This window comes from Sminthopsis crassicaudata, chromosome 2 (assembly GCF_048593235.1).
Source record: "Sminthopsis crassicaudata isolate SCR6 chromosome 2, ASM4859323v1, whole genome shotgun sequence".
Lineage (NCBI taxonomy): Eukaryota > Metazoa > Chordata > Mammalia > Dasyuromorphia > Dasyuridae > Sminthopsis > Sminthopsis crassicaudata.
Genome location: NC_133618.1, coordinates 151,932,661 through 151,949,603, shown reverse-complemented (window position 1 = coordinate 151,949,603; position 16,943 = coordinate 151,932,661). Strand labels below are relative to the sequence as shown.

The window sequence follows — 16,943 nt, the reverse complement described above, 5'->3', positions numbered from 1 at the left end:
GATGGCAATTCCAATAGATTTGGGATGAAAAATGCCAATCACATCCCTCCTAAGGGAGGAGGGGAGAGAAGTGTGTGGAGGGAGTCAAGATAAAGCTATGTGGGTTAATTAGGTGGGAACATTGCATGACATGAATTACAGTAGACAACCCTGGAGTGAGGATTGGTCTTGGAATTTGGCTGTTTGTGACTCTCTTAAAACCAATGTATTCCCACACCAATACCACCACAAATAGACATTGATTTTTCTAGACCATTGAACACGCATTGAAGAATAGCATTTTCACCTTTTTGTTTGTTTTCTTTCTTGTGTTTTTTTCCCCTTTTGGTCTGATTATTCTTGTGCAACATGACAAATACTTTTTAAAGATTTCACTTGTTTAATCTACATCAGATTGCTTGTCGTATTAGGGAAGGGAAGATGGAGGGAGGGAGGAAGAAAATTTAAAACACAAAGTTTTGCAAAACTGAATATTTTGCAAATATTCAAATTTGCAAATTTGAAATTGCAAAAACTATCTTTATATGTATTTGAAATAATAAAATGCTATTAAAAATACATGCAAACAAATATATACAAAGCAAGCTACATACAGGATAAATAGAAAATAATTTAAAGAAGGAAAGCACTGGAATTAAGAAGGGTCAGAGAATGAGGCTGTGATTTGTCCAAAGTCACAGTAGCAGAGCCCACTTCAAGAATCAAGTTCTTCCCTCTCCCCAGCTAGATCAAAAATATGAAAAGCCCTATTTGCTGTCCTTCCAGACCCCCCTGCTCAAGTTGCCATTCCCCATTATCTTTGGGCTAATGGTTTTTTTGGCTACCGCCAATGTAGTTTTTTTCCATCACTTAACCAATGGTCTAGAAAAGTCAACGTCTGTGTGGTGGTATCAGTGTGGGAACACAATGGTTTCAAGACAATGAGACCAATCCTCACTCCAGGGTTGTCTACTGAAATTCATGTTGTGCAGTTTTCCCACACTAATTAACACACATAGCTTTATCTTGACTCCCTCCATACACTTCTCTCCTCTTCTACTCTCCTGACAAAGGAAAATCAAATATATTAATAAAATTAATTCCAAACCAACATAGAAGACAATAGCAATAATAGCTAGCATTTACTTTGCATTTTTTATTACATGAATTGGTACTATGAAATGGGCATTGGCTTTGGAGCCAAAGGACATGGGTTCTGACATTTACGATATTATCTATGTGATCCTAAGCAATCTGATATAGATTAAGTATGTGTGATTCTTTTAAACATATTTCCCTATTTGTCATGTTCTGCAAGAAAAATCAGATCAAGTCTCCCCTACTTTTCTAGCTTTCTTCAACTTCAAATAGAAACTCTGAAGGCAGCATACTGACTTAGAAAACCACAAATTATCATTAGCTATGTTGTATTGCATCTTGATTTATTTTGTTAAACATTTCACATTATAATCTAATTCAGCCTTACTCAGGAATTTTGCACTACTGGGAATTGAGTTTGATACATCTGATGTACAGGAAGGACCAGAGGGACATAGGCTGTATATATATGAACAGAGGAATTAACATTTCTGGTTCCAGGAGAACCACAATTTATTGGCCAACCCAACCCCAAGAGTCTAGTTTCACATACTTGATTTTGCTTTCAGTGAGGTGCTCCATGGCAATGTGGCAGTCATCCATCTCTCTGACAAACTCCAAATTACGTTTTTCCATTTTCTCCAAATCATGCTTCAGTTTGTCTCTTTCCTTCACTGTCTGCTCAGCTTGCCCTCTGTGCGTGGAGGAAAGAGACATTTTTTAATTCAAATCACAACATCAACAGTCTTATTTTCTCTCATTTGGATAGATTAAAGCAAAAGAAGAATCTGCAATTGGTGGGGGCAGGAAGGAGACAGAGAGAGTGTCCATTTCTATGCTTTATAGGTACTGGGAGGCAGTGCTGCTACTGCTGTGCATGGCTGCAAACTTAGTCAAGTAGATCAAAGGGGAATGGAATAGGTCAACACTCTTTGGGAATTACCTAGTCTTCTAATCTCTTTGGATCACTGCCAAGGCCCTGGCCTAGCATTGTTCTAATACACCTTTTAAGTTACACTGATAAAAGACATTGGGTTCTAAAAGGAAAATTCTCCTTATCATCAATTCTGTCTCCCCTTGGAAAACCTGCAGATTACATTCTCTGGAATTTAAAGTAAAAAGGAGGTTCAGCGATTTTAAGTTCAGCTAGCAAAGCTGTCTAAAATTGCTCAGTTCCAAGAAGACTGTAACTTTTTAAAAAGGAAATGATTGTGCCTTTTATTTTATTTTCCCAGAACACATTGTATGGTGATATGCACAAAACAGCTGTTTAAAAAGTGTGTTTTGAACAAATAAGTAATACTAGATTGGATTTTACATAAAACTGCATGTTTATTTACGTATTATTTTATCATCTTAATATAATCCAATTTTTTCCCCCCTGAGGCTGGGGTTAAGTGACTTGCCCAGAGTCACACAGCTAGGAAGTGTTAAGTGTCTGAGACCACATTTGAACTCGGGTCCTCCTGACTTCAGGGCTGGTACTCTATCCACTGCGCCACCTAGCAGCCCATATAATCCAATTTTAAAAAATTTTACCTGGAAGCATAAAATTTAACAAAAGTGAGTTAAATTTCCATCAATGTTATTTCCTATTTACTGCCTGGGGAACAGAATGTGCTATTTACAATAATTCCTATGACTTTAAAAGCATCAATCAATAAACATATAAAAATAATCACTCCACTTATCTTCTTGGCAAATAGAGGGAATATATAAATAGCTAAATCTCAAATAGAATTTGATTAAAATGGGATCATAATGTAATTGACATATTGTTCCTGTCCAAACTCTTATTTTGAGATTGTATGATAAGTTGGGGAATGTTTTCTGGCTTCCTTTTGGTGTCCAGGATGCAATGATACTGAGAAAATCGGATTCATTTTTTTTTTAACTGTATGGGTTTATGGGAGTATTTTCAATCTTGATGATTAGCAAAATCAAATTTCAAAATAATAAAACATATTTCTCTTTTCCTTTTAGAATCTTGCTATAATTTGGCTCAAACACTGACTATCCCTTAAATTTAGAGATTATTGTTTGCTGTTCCTTTTTAAACAGATTTCAGAGTTCATCAGTTCAAAAGGCAAAGTTCGGGATCATTTATAAACCAGGCTAAAATGAAAACCTGACAAGAGGGATGAGTGTTAAGTTTTCAAGTCTGATAAATCATAAGTTATTCAGGCTGAGAAAATAGACTGCTAAGAAGGTTTAATCTTCATTTTGTTCTTTGGGATTTTTTTACCTTCTTTACAAATACTGCATATTGGTCCCTTTCAATGTTGTTTATTTTTTGTTGATAACTTGGAAAATTTTCTAGGTATTTGGATACTAGTCCGTCCTTTCCCCTTTGTTCTATCTTCTCTTTATCTCTTGATCACTTACTTACTTCAGATGCTCTCTACATTGGGAAATCTTCCCCAATTTTCTGGTTGGTAACAACCTTTCCCTCAGATTTCACTCAGCATGTTGTTTTGTAACTCTCTGAGTATTATGGTTACTTAGCATCTTACTGGCGTTATTAAACTATATAATCCTTAAATGCTAGGATGGCATTTTTTTGTATTGATGCTCCAAGGCCTAAATTTGATTTATATATACAGTAGGCACTTAATAAATTTTTATTAATTAAATTATAAAAGAAGGGTATGTTGCAACAAAGGCTGCTCTTAAGGTTAGCTGTTTCCCTGACAGCCTGGAGACTCTCCAGAGTTATGACCACTGGTCCAACACTTCCTCCAATATATATTACAGTCTATATGTTTGAAATTTTTAACAAAGCCAGCTAATACATAAACAGAATTCCACCACAAGTCTCTAACTAACATACACAAACAGAAGGTTCTTACTGTAGATAGCAGAGTTCATGTCTGTAGGAGGCCAAGGCAGCCTGCTGAATCCCCCCACCAGTCATCAACTCGTTGTCAAAAGCCCATGTCAGTTCCAAAAGATTCACTTTATCTTCCATGTTGAAGTCAAGGTTCTAGAAATAACAAAAAGCCTAATGGGGTTATGGCAGATGAGGCTATTGCTGACAATAATCAACAGTGTTTATAGGACATTTTAATACAAGTAAGTTAAATTGAAAATCACTTAAAATGCAAATAAATGAAAAAAACAGCCTTTGCCTGAAGGAGTTCAGTCTTATGGAAGAGACAACAACCACATACAAATAACCACATATGAGATAAAACAGAGAGTCATCTCAGGGGGAAGGGACTAATATTAAAATGCACCAATAAAGGCTTTCTGCAAGAAGTGAAATTTTAATTGAAATTTTAAGGAAGTCTGACATAGACAGATAAAGATAGATACATAGATATACACAAGCAGAATATATACATATATATATATATATATATACACATATAAAGAGTATGTGTATACACACAGATACTATAGTATATGCATATACTATATACTATATACATGCATATTCATGTATAAGTTTATTTATATATATATGAATATATAAATCAGTGTGTGATAAAATATACATATATGTATATGCATGTGTGCATATATATGTATAAGAGACACACAATACACATGGCATCCAAAAAATCTGAATGTAGTTATAAGTTTTAATAAGCTTTGACTTTTGGGACACCTTCTATATATACATCATGCTATCTATCTATTTTGGTAAGTGACATTAGATAATAACATTTAAAGTTTGAAAGCACTTTATACATATCACTGCGCTGTTGCCTCACCATGACCTATGAGTTATATATTATATATATTACAGATATTAATATCATGCACATTAGGTTCTTCCTAATTCAAATGCCACTATATTACCCCAATGCTGTCAAATTCAAATAGAAATGGGGGTCACTAATCATACATGAGGATATCTGCAGGCCACATATGAACTTACCTTTATATTTTATTATATTTTAAAAATTTTGTTAAATATTTCCCAGTGATATTTTAATCTGATTCAGGCCACTCTTGGGAGTGTTGTGATCCTTTACTCAGGACAAAGATCACTTTATATAGGTAATCTCTTTCAGTGATATAGGATGTTGTATGCTTTGTGGGTAGAAAAAAAATCACCTTTTATGTCAGAGAAAATAGGTCTCTATGCTGTGAATAATTCCTGAATCTTAGTTCTTAGCATGATTTATGATCACTTGATCAATTTACTGAGTAGAGCTAGATTAAAAGTCAATTGCACATCCAGCGAAAGAACTCTGGGAGATGACTATGAACGACTACATAGAATTCCCAATCCCTCTATTTTTGTTCCTGCATTTTTTATTTCCTTGACAGGCTAATTGTACACTATTTCAAAGTCCGATTCTCTTTTTGTACAGCAAAATAACTGTTTGGACATGTATACATATATTGTATTTAATTTATACTTTAACATAGTTAACATGTATTGGTCAACCTGCCATCTGGGGAAGGGGGTGGGAGGAAGGGGGGGGGAATTTGGAACAAGAGGTTTTGCAATTGTCATTGCTGAAAAATTACCTATGCATATATCTTATAAATAAAAAGCTATAATAAAAAATCACAAAAAAAGTCAGTAGCCTAATCTCCTCATTTTACAGAGGGGCAAAGGTATGCCCAAGATCTCATAGATAATGACAGAGCCTATATATGAATCTATGGATTCTTACATTACACTATATTCCCTTTTAACATAGAATTTTAGAGTTAGGACCCTAAACACCACTGAATCCAACACATGGTTTCATTTTTTTCTTAACACCTGTCTGGCACCTGGGTCCATATGTTGAGGACCTGAAACTCTATAGTTGCTCCATCTCAAAGACCTAGAAGTTCTAATAGAGTTTTTAAAAATTGACTCTTGTTTTCACACTGCTTAATTTCCCTTCTTTATCCCTCCCTATCCTACTGTAGACATCTATCTTAACAAAACTTTTAAATGAGAAAAAAAGGAAAAAAAACCACCAAAACTTATCAGACCAAATCAATTCTGAGGGATGTGGCTCTTTTTAACAATGTGATGATTCAGGTCAATTCCAATAGACTTATGATGGAGAGAGCATCTACATGCAGAGAGAGGACTGTGGGGACTGAATGTGGATCACAACATAGTATTTTCACCTTTTTGTTGTTGTTTGCTTTCATTTTGTTTTCCTTCTCCTTTTTCCCCCCTTTTTGATCTAAATTTATTTGTACAGCATGACAAATGTGGAAATATGTATGGAAGAATTGCACATGTTTAACATATATTGGATTACTTGCTGTCTAGGGAAGAAGGTAGGAGAAGGGAGTGAGAAAAATTTGGAACACAAGGTTTTGCAAGGGTGCATGTTGAAACTTATCTTTGCGTGTATTTTGAAAATAAAAGACTTATAAATAAAACTTATCAGTCCATTAAAAATATAATGGCATAGGCAGGTTTTCACAACTATGGACCTTCCCCCACATTGATCAAATATGTTAAAACCTACATACAAGTCAAGCCCCAAGCAATAGGACACATCAGGACAGATGGGATATGATTCAAGCTCCCATTTACCCACTGGTACTATAGGAGGATAAATGACCAGCTCTCTCCCAACTTCCCCTGAATGTTGCAAAGGAAAAAAAGCTCCTATGTGCAGGGTCATTTGAGCTCTTAGAGAAAAGGAAAATCAGTGTCAGCTGTTAGAACAATAATTATAACACAAGTTATGATTATGCAAGTGCTGACTTTTTGACAATGGCAAAGCTATGTGCATTACAAAGGAGCAGCCAGGGAACAATTCTCAGCAGGGCAATCTCTCCTCAAAAACAGAGTTGTCAAAAATGACAATGGCTTCTAACTAGCAAAGCAGAATTAAGGAGGTTTATAAGCACTCCGAAAGAGCAAAATGTTAAGCCTTCTCTAGAAAAAGAATCTTATGGTCATTGATTCTATGGTCATTAGATAGCCTAGCTGGATGACATCTTAAACTTCTATCCAAAAATGAACTCATTCTCTTGTCTTCTAAACCCTCCCCCACTTCTGCCTTCCTGATTACTGTAGAGGATAACACTATCTTCCCAGACTAGGGCTCACAACCTAAGAGTCATCCTGGATTCCTCACTATTTTTTACCCACCCACCCCCATAGCTGAGCTATTGCCTATACTTAGCGACATCACTTTTGCCGCATCTCTTGAATAATTTCCCTTTTCTCCTGTGATACTGCCACCCTTCTGGTGTAGGTCCTCATCCCTCACATCTTGACTGTTGAATTTACCTGCTGGTGACTCAGCCTGCCTCAAGCACTCTGATCCATCCTCGATTCAGCCACCAAAGTAATTTTCCTAAGGTGCAGGTCTGATTACACCACATCCTTTACTCATTAAACTTTCCATTGACTTCCTACTGGTTCTAGCAGCAAATATAATTCGAAGACCTTCACAACCTACTTTTCCAGTTTTCTTACATCTTATTCTTCAAAACTCATCCTTCAAATCAGTGACTCTGGGCTCTTGAGTCTGTTCCATAAATAAGACACTCCAGTTTGGGCTCTGGGCATTTTTCTCTGGCTATCTATCCCCCAAGCCTGAAACATTCTCCCTCCTCTGCTCCATTTTTCCTTTAAGTCCCAATTAAAATCCCACCTTCTGTCGGAAACCTTCCCCAACCCCTTTTAATCTCAGTAACCTTCTTAATCATTTCCTATTGCCTTGCATGAAGTTTACTTTGTATATATTAGTTTGCATATTGTCTCCCTCATTAGATTATAAACTCCTTGAGGTCAGGGACCATCTTTTGTCTCTTTTTGTATCCCCAGAACTAAGTACAGTGCATGGCACTTAATTTTTTATATATAAAATATAATTGACATGCACAATAATAAAATAGTTTAAATCATCAAGAACAAGGGATGCAGCTTGATAAATGTGGAAACATGTTTAGAAGAACTGCACATGTTTAACCTGTATTGGATTACTTGTTGTCTAGGGGAGGAGAAGGAGGAAGGAAAAGAGAAAAGTTGGAACACAAGATTTTGCAAGGGTCAATGTTGAAAACTCTTTGCATGTATTTAAAAAAAAAAAAAGCTATATTTTTTTTAAAGAATAAGGGATAGATCCAACGACTAAATTTTTTTTTTTTTTTGAGGCTGGGGTTAAGTGACTTGCCCAGGGTCACACAGCCAGGAAGTGTTAAGTGTCTGAGGCCAGATTTGAACTCGGATCCTCCTGAATTCAAGGCTGGTGCTCTATCCACTGCGCCACCTAACTTCCCCTCTAACTACTAAATCTGATCTAGCTGATGCAGTGGAAAAAATGCTGGACCCAGAGTCAAGCAGGCTTGAGTTCAAATTCAATCTCAGATACTTATTAACTATGTAAACCTGGAGAAGAGTCAAACCTTGAAGCCTTATATAAATGCTAGCTATTATTATTAAGTTTTTTCGTACATTTATCAGTACAGTTAACCTCTCTAAATAATATAATATAAATTATAATTTATATATAAATATAATATATAAATATAAATATAAAATAATAAAAATATAATAAATATAAATAATAATATAATATAAATAAATAAATCCATAAGGAAGCCTTATCATCTTTTCTGACTTCTATGATCCTTTTATTTTAAATCATATAATGATGACAAGAATGTTTCAAACCAGTCTTCTCCGCTGAGGATTTTCTATCACAATAAAATAGGAAAGTACATATGTACACATTCTAGCTATACTCTCCTGAAAGCACAATTGTGTTCTATTTTGTTCACTCAGTTTATTTTCCTCTTTTCCAAACTCTATACTTCTCCAGCTATGGATAGAGGAAACCCTATGGCTTCCATGTAATTCTGGTTCCATATCTTTGATGTTTTAACTAAGTGCTTTGCTTCAGTAACAAATGTTCTGCATCAAACCTGCAAGATCTCCTTGCCATTCTTTATGCCTTCTTGTGCCCAAATGCCTATGACTTGCTCAGGAACAGCAAATCCAGTGCCATCATCGATGCTGGAGAAGAAATGCACATCCATGCAAATGGACAGAAGGGATGAGGTAGTGGAGGTTTTACAGCCATTCTCCTCATAGACCTGCAGATTGATAGAAAAAAGAAGATATATCAGTATACATACATATATATATATATATATATATATATATGTATATATATATATATATATATATACACACACACACACACACAATTAAAAACTATCACTTATAAAACATTTACTCTGTTCCAGACAGTGGACCAAGTACTTTATAAATAATATCTCATTTTCAGCTATGAAAAGTACTATTTTTTTCTCAATAGTATTTTATTTTTCCAAATTCTCAACATCCATTTTTATAAGGTTTTGTGATTCAACTTTTTCTTCTTTCTTCCTTTACCTCCCCCTTCTCCAAGATAGCAAAGTATCTGATAGAAATTAAATATGTGCAATCCTTCTAAACATATTTCCATATTTGTCATGTTGTGCAAGAAAAATCACATCAAAAGGGAAAAAAACCACAAGAAAGAAAAAGCAAACATACACAGCAAAAAAGGTGAAAAAAATATTCTTCAATCCACATTCAGTTTCCATGGTTCTCTCTCTGGATGCGGATAACATTTTCCCTTCCAAGTTTATTGGAATTGTGAAAGGTACTATTACTATCCTTATTTTATAGTAAAGGAAACTGAGACAAATAGAGGTTAAGTGACTTGTTCCCATTCACACATCTATTAAATATCCAAGGCTGGTTTTAAACTACTTGACTTTATGTCTAGCTCTCTATCTATTGCATCACCAGCATGTGTGTGCACACACACATGCATGTACCCACTCCCACATAATACACATATGTGTATACACGTCAGTTTATGTAAACATGCATGTATACATGTGGGTTTATATGTAGATGTTTATGCACCTGTGTGCATTATAGCCTATGATAGCAGAACACCATTTTCATATGAATACATTTGTATGTACACAACTATTTGACAAAAATAATATAATTTTTCAATTATGTCTAACTCTTTGTGAGACCATCTGGAGTATTCTTGGAAAAAACATTAGAGTAGTTTGCTGTTTCTATCTCATGCTTATTTTATAAATGAGGAAACTGAGGCAAACAGAGTTAAGGGACTTGCCCAGGTCACACAGTTAATACATGTCTGAGGTTAGTTTTAAACTAAGGTTCTCCTGACTCTAAGCCTGGTGTTCTATTCCCAACATCATCTAGTTGCCTGCAACATCTTCTAAGCAATGCTTCTAAGGGTAACATTTTAGCTTAACCCCTGTACTAACACTTTTGGGACACCCTGTATATAATAAGATGAATATTATGCACTTGATAAAAATGTCCTTAGCACAGTTGTTATTCCTTTAGGATGCTTGAGGGAACTGAGGTTCAGAAAGGTGGTTATTTGAAAAATGGTTCCACAAGAGTCTAAAGTGATACATTTTGTTTCCTTTCTCATTTTTTTTTCCTTTTTTGATCTGATATTTCTTGTGTGCCAAGATAATTGTGGAAATATGTATTGAAGAATTGCACATTTTTAAGATATTGGATGATTTGCCATCTAGGGAAGGGGATGGAGAAAGGGAAGGAAAAAAAATTTGGAACACAAGGTTTTATAAAGGTGAATGCTGAAAATTATCTATGCAGATGTTTTGAAAATAAACAGCTTTAATAAAAAGAAGTCTGAAGTGAGATTTGAAACCTCTTGATCGTAAATGAAGCACAATATCTACCAACCCATTTCCTTTATAATCAGAGCCTATCTATTTCTACAACTATCAGTGAGAGGAGTAGGAAAAGGCATCCCAAAATGATTGCTTTTACATAAAATGATGACCCAATATATTATATAGCTTAAGCTCTAAGGGGGACTATCCAATCAAGAAGCACCAATATGGCAGCATAAGTTGGCCCTGCCCCACTGCCTCTGTTTCTTTACCAGCTCCTGTCATAAAGTGGCATAAAGCACCGGAAAGACTTTCTCCTATTAACGAGAGGGATAACAAGTACCCCCAAAACTTATGGGTTTGTAGCTTCAAGGCCAATCTTGTTCCTTCTGCTCTTCATCCTCCCACTCTCCCACATGCCATTTTACATATCTTGGGAGAAGTGTTGATTCTCAAACATTTTTAGTCCATAGGTCATTTCAGTAAAGGGACATAAGACCTAGAAAAATACTCCTAGATTTCCCCCCCCCAAAAAAAAACAAATTCAAGCAAACTCAAGCCAGAATGCTGAGGAAGATCAGCACTACTTTTGACAATGCACTAATAAAGGATAAAACAATTAAATTAACTAATTTAGGCCAGAAACAAAATCATAAGCATTTATGCTTTAAAGAAAACATCCTGTAAACCCAAAGAACTCTTGAGAACAAGCAAGCTATCCTTTGCAGACCAGTGCTCTAGAATGGACCTTATGGGGTCTCTTTCCTGTATTTTTGTCCAACCTGTCCAGTGATTCAACAAGAATTGGATAGGTTCTGCTTGATGGCATGTAATAGAAATAATTAAACTCACAAACCCAGATACATCTAGATTCTGGTCACAATGAGATTTATCAAGTAACATTTCTGAAATATTTCTTCATCAGTAGAATGGGAATAATAATAATAGTACCTACCTCATAGGATTGTTATGAGGACCAATGAGAAATGTTTATAAAGTGTTAAGCACAGGGCCTGACACACTTTGCTGTTGTTCAGTCATTCAGTCATGTCTAACTCTTCAAACCCCAGAAACCATAGCACACTAGACCCTTCTCTCTCCAGTTTCTCTCAAAGTTGTCGAAGTTCATGTTTATTGTTTCTATGATGCTATCCATCCATCATATTCTTGGCTATTCCCTTTTCCTTTTACCTTCAACCTTTCCTAACAGCAGGATCTTTTCCAATGAATTCTGTCTTTTCATTATGTGGCCAGAGCATTTAATCTGTATCTTCATTATTTGACCTTCCATCTGAATTTCTTTAGATACTGCCTGATTTGATCTTCTGCCTGGAACATAATAGGTGCTATATGAATGCTGCCATTATTTATTTTTTCTGTTATACAACAATACTCAGAAATAATTTGTTGCTCAGGTTTCTAGTCAGGACTGAGACAGCTCACTCCACTTCTCTCATTCTTGTCTATGAAGTTTTTGTTGGAATAGGTTCATGTTTCTCAGTGATTACTGTAGATTGCTGCCTCTGCAGGCCTGGAGCTTCCAAGGACTTCAAAAAGTGCTCCCTGCCTGAGCAGATAGCTATGTTCCAAAAAGAAATGAGATTCCATCCTGCTTCCTTATAAACTAAGGAAGAGGGTTGTCTTAAAACAACTAAGAGATTCCCTGGGAAGCTATGTCCTTCTCCATCTTTGGTGCTTAACCCTTACAAAAAATTCCTTTAAGATCCTTTCCAAATGAATAAAAAGAGAATATTTGAAACTCCCCCTCTCCAATACAACCATTCAAAAGAAAATATCTTTCCTTAGTAGTTCTCCTAGCATACAAATCATGAGAATGGTTAAGACTATATTTTACACAAATATGATGCACAGACACACATATAAACATACAAAGAATTCATTCATTTTATCTTTAAAGCATCAGTTTCACTAAGTCCTATCACAGAGGAAAGACTTTGAGTATGACTGGCACCTGTTTGAGCATCACTGTAGCTAAGTCTAGCAAGGTTTAGCATCAAAGAGTTAGGTTCAAGACGACTAATTTTTTGGTCATGAAACTACTTGCTAAGTATGTATGTTAGGGTTTAAAAATTATGTGAAAGAAACACACCACAGGGATGAACTCCCATACTACTGAAGTCATGATACATACACATAGACACAGAGAGAAAGAGAGAGAGAGAGAGAGAGAGAGAGAGAGAGAGAGAGAGAGAGAGAGAGAGAGAGAGAGAGAAAGAGAACCACTCCTAGCACTTTCCTTCATTGTCAATGAAAAATGAAGCAATTAAAAAAAACTGATGCCTTTATTTTTCCACTTCTAAATCTATTTCTCCCCCTCCTTTAACCAACATTCTTTCTTTAGAACAAGGATTATAAAAGGAAAGAGAGGGGTGAGAGAAGCAGTTCAGAAAAAACAGAAGCTGATAGGTTAGCTACTTTTTCTTTTCTTTCACTCTGGCTAATGAGAATTTTTAGTTCTCAAATAATATCACATAATAAGATTATGCAAAAGGCATAATATGGTAATAGCTCCACTCCTATATCTGCCACAAAATACAATAATGGAATTAAAAATATTAGAAAAATTCCCACTTAGGAAAATTTTACATGGCCTCATTTCCTTATAATATGAATGTGAAAATGGAGAATGGGATTAGAAGAGGACAATATCAGTGTTCCAGTATTAAGAAAAGCATCAAGACAAACAAATAACCATAAAATTATTTTTTTCCTCTATGAAAGATCACCTCATATGACCCCTGGGAGACAAGTTGAACCCTAGTCTCTGAATGGCTACTAATGAACTATAAGCACAACCAAGGTAGAGAAGTTTCAAGAACAAGTTCAGTGATAGACTGTGGCTCTTATCTGAGGATCAAACTAACAAAATATGGATAATAAAAATGATTATTATTGTCCTAATAATCCACATGATTATATAATATTTTAAGCCTTGCATTATACTTTGTAAATTTTATGTCATTTTATTCTCAACAACTCTGGGAAGCTATTCTTCCATCAGTTTTGATAGATCTTCATCTAGGTCACATCCATTAACTTTTAGTGTCTCCCAGTGTCTGGGTACTCTTCTCTTTACCTTTTACTGCTTGTTAATCTCATCATTTTCCATGGATTCGAGTTTTATCTGCATGTTGATGATTCTCATACACATTTATCCACTTTAACTTCTCTCCTGACCTTAATCTTACATCTTCATTGCTTATGGGACATCTCAGTCCAGCCGCCTCATAGATATTTTAAACTTAGCATGCTCCAAACTGAACTCCTTATCTTTTCCACAAGCCCTTCTTCTTAACTTTTCTCTTATTGTTAAAGGCACCATTATTCACCCAGCCACCCAAGCATGTAGGTATCATCTTTGACTCATCACTCTCTTTCACCTCCCAAATCCAATCTGCCATCAAGTCTACCTTCTACCTTCATAACCTCTCTCATATGTACCCCCTTCTCTCTTGACAATATCTCTACCCTCATATAACCCCCCCACTTCGTGCTAGGACTGTTGAAATAGCTTCCTGGTTGATCTTCTCTATCTCAAGGATCTCTTCACTCAAATATATTCTTCACTCAGTTGTCAAATTGATTTTCTTAAATAGGAGGTTTGACAATATTAACCCCACTCACCTAGCCAACTCCATTTGGTAAAATCCAGTGGCTCCCTATTATTTCCAGGATCAATTTCCTCTCTTCTAATCTTATTTCTCCTTACTCCCCTCCAAATACTCTATGATGCTCTAACACTAACTTCCTTGCTATTTCTTGAACCAGATACTCTAACTTCTAATTCTGGGCATTTTCAGTAGGTGTTCCTCAAGCCCAGAATGTTCTCCCTCTCTGCCTCTTGGTTTTCCTGGCTTCCTTTGAATCCTAGCTAAAATTTCCTATTTTCTATGAGAAACCTTCCCTGATCCCCCTTAATGCTAGCACCTTCACTCTGTGATTATCTCTATTTCTCTTGTATATATCTTGTTTGTACATAGTTGTATGCATGTTTTCTTCCCCATTAGACTGGAAGTTCTCTGAGAACAAATATTATCTTTTTGCCTTTCTTTGTATTCCTCAATACTTAGCCTAGTGACTACCACATGGTAGGTGCTTAATAAATGCTTGTTTGACTTGACACTAAGCAAAGATCCATAGGTTTTGCCAGGCTATTTAAAGGTGTCCATGCACAAAAAAATTTTAGGAAATTCTAAATTAGATAATCTGTGAGATCCCTTTCACCTTTGAATATGATAGTGCCAGACTACTAAAAATAATGCAGATTTAGGCTCTCAATCAATAATCAATTGACCAATAAACAATTATTTAAGCTCTCTTCTAGAAGGTAAACATAGTATATCCAGTGTAGAAGAGGTGTCTCTCCCAGCCAGTTGAACCATATTAAAATGTAACTGGGAAAAATTTAACAAAATAGATAAAGATGTAATACAACAGAGTTAATATTAATTTGTGATTACTCTAAGTCAATATGCTGGCACAAAGTTCCATCTCTATTTGAGTTTGACAACACTGCTTTAATGAATTCTGGATTCAGAAAACTCTAGGTTCAAATCTCTCTCTGAACATTTACAATTAAATGACCTTAGGCAAGACACAATTGAGCTTCAGTTTTTTCATCTGCAAAATTAAGCGGTCCAAACTAAATTTCTGAGGTCTCCTTCCAGTTTTAGATCTATGATTCTATTATCTCAGTTTTCTATGCCATTTTCTTTTTTTCTGCCTAAAGATTTTAGTGAAAATTTAAAACTCTGCATCTCAGGACAATCTTGACATTGTCAACCAGCCTCTCAGATTCCTCATGAACAAATATCAAAAATCTTACATGGTTCATTGATGTGCTTGTTGTAACTGATGACCTGGGAATTTCAGCCACATAAATGCCAAAGTTCTTGTTTTTTCATCATGTAAGCCTTCCAGTTTAGCCAGTAATATTTACCTGATGATATGGCCAGTGGTTATTAGGTTTGATGGGAGTGGAAGATCCAGGAACTGAATAAGACCCATGACTGCATACCCCAAGCTGGAACTCTTTAAAACTAACTCTGCCATCACCATCTCGGTCCAGTTTATTAAACAAATCCTCAAGTTCCTATAGAAAAAAAAACATTGAAACTGAATTCGGAGCACAAACTCTGTGTTATAGTCATATTTGTTTTAGAAAGTCCAGGATGTCTTTTCTTCTCTCTCCTCCAATCTAGGTAGTAACATTGGGCAGTGTTTCCACAGATCAAAATCAGACCTGCTAAGTTTTTACTAGTACACAAAACTTACCTTATAATAGGCAAGTTTGTGGCACAATTAGTTAGCATGTTCTATTATTAACTGAAAGATTGGTTCCCATTTCCTTTTTATTTAGAAAACTCCTCTTTTTAAAATTTTTGATTCATTTTAAACTTAAATACAAAAAAAGCAAAAAAGGATATTTCCATGTCCACAGTACAACCATTAGATGAGAATTTAGTATATAAAACCATAAATTTCCTTTTCACACTGTTTGCTTTAAAAAAAAAAAAAAAAGAACAAAACTGAGTAATAAGCTCCCTTACTTTTCTGTGTTTCTTTCTAAGTTTTCTTTGGTTTGCTGCTGTACATTTTTTTTCTCCCTCCTACTCTATCTTGCCCTAGAAAAGGCTACCATTAGACACAAATATGTGTATAATATGCTAAACCATACTATACATATTTATATTTATCAGTTCTTTCTCTGCATGTAGTTAGCACTTTTTTAGGTCCTTTGTAGTTGATTTAGATATTTTTAATACTCAAAATGACTTAGCTGTTCCAAGTTATTCTTAGAACAATATTGTTGCTACTGTGTACCATGTTCTCTCAGTTCTGTTCCTTTCATTCTTCATTATTTCATGTCTTTCCATGCTTTTCTAAAATCAACCAGCTCATCATTTCTTGTATCCCAGTAGTATTCCATCACAATCATATACTGAAAAGCAATTCTTAAAACTGAGAAACTTTTAAAAAACTCCTCTGCATTGTGATATAGTGCAAAGAATGCCAGATTTAGAGTCAAAGGACCTTAGTTTGAATGCCAGCTCTGCCAACACAATGTCTGTGTAATGTTGAATAATCTCTTAATGCCTCAGTTGAGTCAGCTGTAAAAATAAGGAGCTTTGTTGCTTAGTCATTATTTAGTCATGTCTGACTCTTCATGATCATATTTAGCATTTCCCTGGCAAAAATATAATGGTTTGCCATTTCCTTCGGTAGATCATTTTACAGATGAGGAA

At 35.3% G+C, this 16,943-nt stretch overlaps 1 protein-coding gene across 2 annotated transcripts in view; it reads right to left on the bottom strand.

Annotated features, from left to right (window-relative positions):
* NINL (ninein like) overlaps positions 1–16,943 on the bottom strand; it is a 157,079-nt gene that overhangs the window by 64,460 nt on the left and 75,676 nt on the right. For both annotated transcript variants that reach the window (XM_074287699.1, XM_074287700.1), the window contains exons 8-11: positions 15,638–15,790; positions 8,923–9,093; positions 3,927–4,060; positions 1,631–1,771 (exon numbers count right to left, since the gene is read on the bottom strand). In XM_074287699.1, the coding sequence (XP_074143800.1) occupies positions 1,631–1,771; positions 3,927–4,060; positions 8,923–9,093; positions 15,638–15,790 (599 nt within the window). The remainder of the gene's footprint in view (positions 1–1,630; positions 1,772–3,926; positions 4,061–8,922; positions 9,094–15,637; positions 15,791–16,943) is intronic.